The sequence below is a fragment of the Coffea eugenioides genome, chromosome 11, assembly GCF_003713205.1.
Source record: "Coffea eugenioides isolate CCC68of chromosome 11, Ceug_1.0, whole genome shotgun sequence".
NCBI classification, from domain to species: Eukaryota; Viridiplantae; Streptophyta; class Magnoliopsida; order Gentianales; family Rubiaceae; genus Coffea; species Coffea eugenioides.
In genome coordinates, this window is record NC_040045.1 from 40707348 (window position 1) to 40716772 (window position 9425).

Sequence of the window (9425 nt, forward strand, 5' to 3'; positions counted from 1 at the left end):
TTGCCGCATTATTGCACCTCCGATCCACATTCCCCCGATCCATTTTTATGAGAATAAAAATATCACCAAATCCATAAATTTAGCTTTTATCATCATCTTAATTGTTTTTTGATTGGGATCCTAGGCCGCTTGTAAAGGTTCTTACAGATTGCCCACCAATATAATCTTCACATCGATAATACCAACACAACCTTTACATCAATAGCAAAATTCGAACATATAGCCTTGTACGAAAAAATAACCCGTCCTTGTCAACTGAACCAACTTACTTATGTGAGCTTTCATCTTAATTGAGTTGAAATCCATGTACTCGCTTGTTGCCTCGCTTGGGAGTCTATTCAATTTCCAAGTGCTTTAGGTCGAGAGATCCTCGGCGTGCTCCGTAGCTGGTTATCATGAATTCTACTATGTAGTCTGCCACGAACATCGTACAGCCAACGTTGTAATAGATTTCCAGGAACGGTCCAATTATTGTGGGCTACATAATGCACTGGGTTGTCCGTAAACATAACACTGATCCACAATTTTGCGGTCCAGCTTTCCAGATCGCTTTCAATCACTTCCTTCATATTTGACGATTGTCTTCTCTACCTTGCTTGTTTTCATCATGAAAGTGAAATTTGTAGCAGTTTCAAACTTTTTCCTTAAAAAAAAAAAAAGAAAGAAAAAAAGCAACTTTTTGATTGCACATACATATCCCTTATTCTTTTCCTTTTGAGTACTTAGTAATGCAAAGATGACTTATAAAACATGGCAAAAAATATAGCACACAAGCTTTCCTATTGCTAGCTCCACCTGTCACTAGTTATTTTGTGAGTGTGCCTTTGTTTCCATCCCCTTTATTTTCTCCCAATTATTAAATTATAGTGTTAAGGATTTTTTCTACGAGAACCCATCAGAATACATTTAAATCGTATCTAATAATTATTATTCGCTCTTATATTTATAAAATTCCTCTACAATATTTCTAGAGAAACTAGAAAGATGCCATTTTCAAAATCCAAAACTAACAATGAAATAGGACCACCGATGCATTGACAACTAGGGACACTAGAGATAAAAGGCCAAGGTCAAAATTTAATGCCAGGGCCAATACGCAAGGGTTTCGCCATCAATTTATGCTCAATCTATCTTCAGTCTTTTCTTCTCCGCCTAGCTGTTCATAGAAGGCATACTTTTCATTATCCTCCAGAAAAGTGGATAAGGGATTGATGATTATTGCTGTAAAATTTATGACAAAGATTCAAAAGCAGCTTTGCATTTCTTTCCGATCGATGTCTTAGATTCCCCTCTTCAACAGCAACGTGTGCCCAGCAAACAATTCAACAACGACCTCAACCATGATTCTGCTATCTTTCTAGGATCTGTTTGATTACTATTGGTGTGGGTTTCAATCGATGTTTGGTTGGACAATTACAGGCCAAGGAACAACCAAAAATCTGGAATGCGAACCCGATAAGATGACTTTTGAGGAGCAAATGAAACACTGGCTCTTTCATATAATTGATCCGTATCCACATGCATCTATAGAAGAAGAAATCCTAGAATTGGATATCCATTTCTTCTTTTCGCCTTTGTTTTCTTACAATCTTATCATTCTTTTTGACCATTAAATCCGAATAGGTTACAAAAATACCTTGTAAACTCCAGTTAACAATTAAAGAGTAAAAATCTATGAACTATTGATCTATTCTAGAAATTTTCAGCAGATCGTATTTCCTGAATTGTACATCCATCAATGACACTATGAAACGACTTTCTCAAGGTAGAAATGATACCAAAGGGACTATATATAGTTTTCGTTTCTTTGAGAAATCGAAATGACTAAATTATTCTGCTAACAATCACCACAATGTATTGGTACGCAGAAAAATAAATAGAGAAAAAAAAAAGGATGACTACTGCCTATTCATGAATTGAAAAATTCCAAGCAATTTACTCGTCTGAAAATTTTTCCAAATTGTTATTCTCACAACCAGTGTACTGATAAGGAAGGCTAAGATTTTGATTTAGTTATTTTTAGAAAAAGGTGGTGCTATTTGTCAGACTTAATTACTCCTATATGACACAATTTTTAGCGTCTGCCCTATTCATAATAATTTGATAATTTGACTTTCCTCATTCTATTTTAATATAAGGCTCTTTTGACGGGTGTTTGCTTTTTTATTCTTTTTTTTTTCCTGTAAATTTTTTGAGAAAGATTAATCTGATATGCCCTTCATATATAACTGTCAAGCCTTCATGCAATTGTACGAATTATAAACCTGCATAAATTTGCCCTTGTCAGAACCTCTGGAGTTGAAATGAAATGTTTAGCGGTGAAAACAGGAGCTATCGTTCGTAATTCCGGTCACACTTGGATGTGACATGACTGCTTATTGACAATGAAATGAGAGAAAAAAAAAATGAACGTATTTTTCACAAAAACAAAATGCTAAAAGAAAATAAATAAATAAAAAAAAAACTAAACCTACTTGGATATATGTATTTGTGCTTTCATCTTAAGGAATCCTTTTAATCATGTACAATCATTGGAGAACATTCTAGCCACCTCAAAAAAAAAAACAACAACAACAACAACAAAGAGCACATAAAAGAAAAAGGGAGAAAGAAATGCCGCTGCCCGCTGTCTCTTTTGTTAAAAGCAAAAAAAAAAAAAATTTTATAGCAATATCGCTATATATTAATTTATTTTGTAGAGAAATTCACATCCTAGGTGATTAAGCTAATTGCTAGGACTACTGCACATTCCTAGCCGTACTAAGGAAAAAGAAGATTAGAGTAGAAATTTAACAGTTATTTGGTGTGCAGGGGAAATGCTGCTGCAGCTGCTGAGAAGGTTGCCCTCTTAACGAACCTCCCTTTCATTCTGGGCCTCTTTTCAGCATTCAATTTTCGTACCTCGTACCTGATTTTCTTGGAAAACAACCTTGTTCGCCTTTTTTCTCTGTACCTAGAGACTCTTGCTTCTCTTCCTCCATCCATCATTGCGGGATGTCCAAACATTCCCACTTCCCCATATAGATTATGAATTGTTCCACAAGTGCCCTGAAAAAATTTCACAATAATCTTTTAGTTCTGTAACACCATTTATTCTTGTAGTAAAAGACCCCAACTTTTCAACTTATAACCAACCAACAGGCATATATTTTAAAACAAGCTTCACATCTCGCAAAAATGAATAAATAACTGAAGGGACAAAAGTGAAAAGGCTTGCAAAACCTAGAAGAGAATGCAACCATCATTCTACTTTTGTCAAAGCATTCTGCTCCATCACTTGAGGAACTTTAAAAAAAAAAAAAAAAACCCACCTGATGAGGAACTTATGATGGTTCTAATCCTTTAAACATGAGATACGTGAATTTGGGTAATTTTTACTAGATACCACCATCCCTAAATTAATTAATTGCTACTGCTTTTCATATTGCACTAAAGTTGAACTGATGATGATTAAGAGGATCGGGTGCCGCCAATTATGTAGCATGTATAACATGTTAGATTAGTGGTATCATCTACTTGATAATCTTGTTCTAGGCCATGTAAATATTGAGAAAGTATGTGCAAGTTAGAGAGGAATTGAAGAAAGAAACTGGCAGTTGATAAATATGTGGAAATCGTACCAGGCAGTCAGGCCAGCAGTCATTGGAGTCCAACTCAGGCCGTTCACCAGTTGTCCAGGGGGACCTTTGATCAGCCCAGGCAGAAATGACTCCTTCATAATCAAGACTCAACAAAATCTTCTTATTTGTGTTGATACCTGCATCCTCTACTTTGCAATCTTCACTCTTCAAATGATCCTTGAGTGCTATTGCCCTTTCTACTCCTGCTTTGTTGTCCTCTTCTTCACAGGTCATGGGAGAATCATAATCAAAGCTCAGCTCAAAGGGTTCATGATCTCCTCTACTCATATCAATCTCTCCATCAATCTGATTATTTCCCATGGCAACCTCCGCTTCTCCTTCATCTTCAACCTTCACTCTTCCACTCCCCAGAGAGCTATTATCCACTAAATCTGCCTCTTTACAATCAGAAAGTCCCAACCCTTCAATAGCAAATGATTCGTCATCGAGCCCTTTGCCTAATAAGCTCTCAACATCCGCCGCGAACTCAGCAAGCTCCATTTCAGATGGAAGAGGTCCATGGAACTGATTGATATCATTTCCACAGTCATAAACTGTACCCTTAGATTCATCAACACCTACAGCATCAGCAGCCTCCCCATCGTTTCCCATATTTGTTGCAGCTTCATTAGAATTTTCACTCGTGCGTAATTCAGCAACAAATGGATCGAATATAGGAACCCTATAAAGAAGTTGCTCCTCGTTTTCTTCATGGGATGTTTCGATTTCATCAGAACAAATTTCAGGGACAAGATGAAGAGGGTTTCTTGCTGGCTCTTGATCAGATTTTGATTTTGCATGCTTTCCTGACCTTGGTGTACGTGCCTTTTTTGTGAAACCATGGTGCCAAGACGGCACGGAAATTTCTAAAGAAAGTTCTTTGGAGGGTTTGAGAGATGAAGTTTTGAGACGAACCCTTTCATGTCTGCGAGCCAAAGGGTTGGCTGAATGGACTGAAGCATCACAATTCTGGCAAAGGAAAGCATCATCAGCTGCGCAATACCATCGTGCCCTTTTTCTTATGCAATTGTCACAAGCTCTTGCAGTTTTGCCACCCATAGCGTTGGCTAATTTTCTGTCTGAAACCATAATCAGCGTTTAATACAACTATTTACTATATACTCAATCTTCGATTCAGGTTGAATTTGCAAAAATCCAATGCATATTATTAATGGAGGATCCAAAAGGGTGTGGGAGAATTTTGGTGATTTTTACAGAAAAATAACATTTGGTGCAATTATTGTATAGAGGAGAGTGTGACCCACTGTGCACTTTTTCAGTTTATATGAGGACTTGAAGGCCATGTTAGGGTGCACCTTTTTGGGAGGGAGAGTTGCACTTTTGGGACCCCCAATGAGGCCTTATCTGTTGCTCCATTGGCTGCACTAGAAAAATCATCCTATTTTCTGTTTTTTCATTGGCTAAATATCCAATCAATGGGATTTCTAGAGGGGACCAGTAGCTGAAAGATGAGCATTAGTCCTTGATCCGATCCATGGGTTCTCCCTCACAGTCTCAATCTTTCCAGTGTCAATTTCTTCAGCGCTCACTAAATTTGAAGAAGACCCTTTTGTTGGATTGTCTCTTTTCAATTACACCTGTTTAAAGTTCAGGACTCTTTGCCAGCGGTCCCCTTTTCATTCGCTTTTCCCTCCCCACCGAAAAGCATCAAAACCCCACACCAAATTACCTTGTTTCACTACATAATAATTCATAGTGCCATAAAAATCATATTACCAGTGGTAAGTTGGTAACGTATCATAGAGCAAGAAATGCGAAGAAAAGCATTGACTTGTACTTATTACCAAGTGAACCCAATGTGTTTCAATGCTTGTTATGGTGATGGAATCATGGAGCCCTAAAGAGATTTTGATAATCAAAGGCGTAAAAGCTAATTTACAAGTGCTTTCAAAGTAATACCAAAACGTTACCAGTGTCGCATCTTTTATCATACAATTGTTAGCTTACTGCATTTTAGTATGATAATGAAATGAAAATTGTAGTAATCGCAGGGTATGCCATACAAGCAACGATAAAAGAAAGGGGGGAGGGATGGGTTGGGTGGTATGGGGGGAGGGAGTGTAAGCAAAAAGTCTCGAATTCGAGTTCTTCTGCTTACACTAAAAAAAAAAAAAAAAAAGCAAAGATAAAAGAAAGTTGGTGAAGTAATGCAACCATGAATATTTTTTCTAATTACTCTTTGTCATCATTTTTGTTGTTCTTATATACTATCAACTTGATTGAGTTAAAAAAAATAAATGAATAAATAAAACTCGAGTATCAACTGATTGCTAAGTTAAAACTTTGATTAATTTGATGTCAACCAAATGAAACTATGCGGGTAAATTAAAACTTTCACCTCAACCAAATGAAAGTACTCGAGTGAACTAAATCAATTGTTCATCAGGTGAGAGATCCTTATCAATGGAGTTTCTCCAAAGTGATATGCACCTCATCTCTTGATATTTTATTTATTCTCACAAAATGATCTTTATTTCGTACATTCAAATTTTCTGTGGGTTGCAAATTTTGTATTATCTAATGATTCTGACAATTCTTGATTTTGGCCGAAAGGTGAGAAAACAAGAGAATGTTCTATAACTTCTTATTTCTGATGTTTTCCTTTTGCTCCTTTGTGAGTCATAATCAATAAGCTTATATGAGCTAGGACTGAAGGGTACGTGGAAAACACATTGCCCCATGTTTACCCCTGGGCTATCACTTTACCTGTCCATGAAGCCTAGTCATAAGCCATATAATCCTCCTTCCTTGGATTTGGATCATACATATATCCCATAAAAGGCAAAATTGAAGAGCTTTCTCTTTCATAGAAATTGTTTATGACCGGCATGGGGATTGTATTCATTCAAGTATGAGGAATTAAGCCTTTGACAATGAAGAAGATATCTGTCTGTCTAAGGTTTTGATTTAATTAGTAAAGATAACGAGACTAATTGGCTAAGAACACTTGACAAATTGGAAACGGAAGGGGAGAAAATATCACAGGATAACTCTGATGTGGAAACCTCATCCATGCTGGTAGATCTAACCAGAAGCAGCAACAGCAGCAGAGTAAAATCTTCTCTATTGTCTTGGATGTTCCCTGAGAAAGTATGATAGGATCATGGACATGAAAATGAGCCACTTTGTTGTTACCTCCGCTTTCTATCTTTGACACGTAAATGTTTTTATGCATACAAATGGCAGAGTCCATAGGTCACAGTGCATATTCGTCAACTGAAAATTGTCAGAGAAATGACATTGAAAATTTCTTTCTAAATTGTTCAAAAATAATAGGAACTTTTGATACATATCTAGAGTACTCCAGATATTTGATTTAAAATGAAGAAACCTTTGGCACATGATTCATCACAAATGGAGTTATATTGGGTTGTAGGCCAGTCAGATGATATGGCATCATTGCAATTTAATCATCAGCTTTTTATTTCTGTGTATTGTACATTGCCCGGTCTGAATAATGGATTATTGAACAAAAGAAAATAAAAAGTTTAAGTAGATTTTTTTAAAACTCTGATGGGCAATGGTCCAAGCGAGACTCCCAGAAGAACTGCAGAATGCGTGCAGAGGGAGAAGATAGTTGAAAAGATCTCTTGAGACTGCAGAAGGCATGGACGAGTGATGGGTAAACATGGGATGTCTGTGGCATCATGGAAAAGTCCAATTCCGCCAGGTTTTTTGTACTCCAGTGCGGGCTCGTACCCATCTTGGAAGTGAAAAATGAATAATTACTCATGGCTGTATATGAAGTAGCTAAATTGTTAATAGCAAATGTACCGCCGATCGAAGCCAGGAATATTTAAGAGATATATGCATAGGGGTTCAGTTCTAGATACTTGCTCTTATATACCGAGGAAGAATATCTAAAGATAAATAGAAACTTCACCTGAAAAGAGGGAAAAGATGTGTAGCCAATTTTAAATCTTAAGGTTGGAGGCGGCCATCTTCCCAGTTCATTGGATTGAATGATAAACGGAAAGAAATAGCATTGGTTTACCTTTTTATGTCTTGGAGCGATATGTAGTTTACAATAAAGAAAAACTTGCCAAGGGCTTTAAACAGGAATGGTGCGTCAAAATAAATTAATGAAATCATACCAACGGAAAAGCTTTTTGCTTGTTGCTTCTTCTTTTTTCCCCTGCATGCGTGTTGTGAAGTATATTTAAGGAATAGAACCGTGGAACGGGAACTAGTTGTCAATCTGGTGTTTGGTGTTGGTCTTAGTACAATAGTTGAAGTGCCAATTTTCACAAAATTTGTTCATATGATCAAGTATCCGGGATGATTTAGTATTTCAGCCATTATTAACATTTTGTTATCTATGACGAAGTTTTATTGCAGAATGCTCATTCTCAAGCATCACTACATGCAATTTTGGTGCGCTTCAGTAAACATAATCTGGTGTAATCAGCTGGTGTTTTGCTCGAATGTGGTCATTCTTTTTCTCTTTTTGTATGCTTTTGAAGAGGTTTGAGCTCATATCAATAAAAAGGTGAGACCATTACTTTAGTTAACTAATCTTTCATCCACCATTTCGAAGGTTTTGTAGAGTAATTCTGACAAAGATAAGGTGCCCTTAGTGTTCCATTGAAGCGTTTCCCAGAAACACACAAGACGTGCCGAAACAGAAACAGAATATTTTGCGGGGCTGTAAAGACGTATCGAAACACACGAGAACTGGTGAATGAAAAAGAAAACAAATGCTTCCCACATCGAAGAAATTCTAAGTTTTCGTCACTTAATAAGCAGATGCCCAGGAGCCCCTTGCCGCCGAGCTTCGTAGCGCAAGCTTATGACTCAAGCGGGGGCATTAATGTGTTGGAACATTGGATTGGCCCTGATGGTAGGGCTTGTGGAGCTATTCGCCGGCCTGCCCATTCCAAGCGGAGAGCTGAGCCATGTGGTTTGGGCGGAGGCCTGGACAGCTTGGCTCCTAAAGTGGAGGATACTGCGTGAGGCTGGCTTGACAGAGCAACGAGAACTTCCCGCTCCTTGCAGTGGAAGGATAACGGGCTAGTGCTGCACAAGGCCACTAATTACCAAATGGGTCATCCTAATTGAACCAACACTTTTTGAAAATTTTTTTTATTTTCTTAAGGAAAAATTGCTAGATTCTGCAGTACAAACTTTTTTGCAATAAAAAAAAAAGAAATGAATCTTCAAAGATAATAAAGCGCTGAGTTTTCCCAATACTTGCAATCAAAAGAAAATTTCCAAAAAATACATAAAGGAACGGTAAGCACCAAGTTTTTCCAATTTCCAAATACTATTTAACCCAAATTCTCTTCACATTTGGTTTTTGAGTGATTAAAAGTCTAATACCTACACATTTTCAAGTTTACTCAATCTTTATCACCCCTAATAAATGAAATGTCAATATATGCACGGAGTTTTATATCATTGTTGACTAAAAATAACTCTTATTGCATTTTAGAGAAGACATCAACCCTCTAAAAAAACAATTTAATGGCTGCAAAAAGATGCACAACATGACCTACCAAACTATATTGTAGATGTAATGGTAGAGAGACATCCCAAAAAAAGATTTAATTCAACGCAATTTTTTAACTTTTCAAATAAAATCGATCTCAATACATAGAACGAAAAAAAGAACCAAAAATAAAATTGTGCATAAGATAATTTGAAAAAGAAATGAATTGAAAAAAGGATGACTTAAAGTGACATGAGAAAGATATATAATTAAAAGATATGAATTCGGGACTTTTCATTTTTACTTAAAAGAGAAAAAGATGGCTTTTAATGGGCCAAAAAATTGTTGCAGGAGTG

At 36.7% G+C, this 9425-nt stretch overlaps 1 protein-coding gene across 1 annotated transcript; it reads right to left on the reverse strand.

Moving 5' to 3' along the window:
* Positions 1–2453: 2453 nt before the first annotated feature.
* On the reverse strand, positions 2454–4855 carry LOC113753327 (zinc finger protein CONSTANS-LIKE 16-like). The gene is made up of 2 exons (XM_027297452.1): positions 3621–4855; positions 2454–3048 (listed from the first exon to the last, which is right to left on the reverse strand). The coding sequence occupies exons 1-2, from the start codon at positions 4707–4709 to the stop codon at positions 2797–2799; spliced, it is 1341 nt and encodes a 446-aa protein (XP_027153253.1). The 5' UTR covers positions 4710–4855; the 3' UTR covers positions 2454–2796.
* Positions 4856–9425: the final 4570 nt, after the last annotated feature.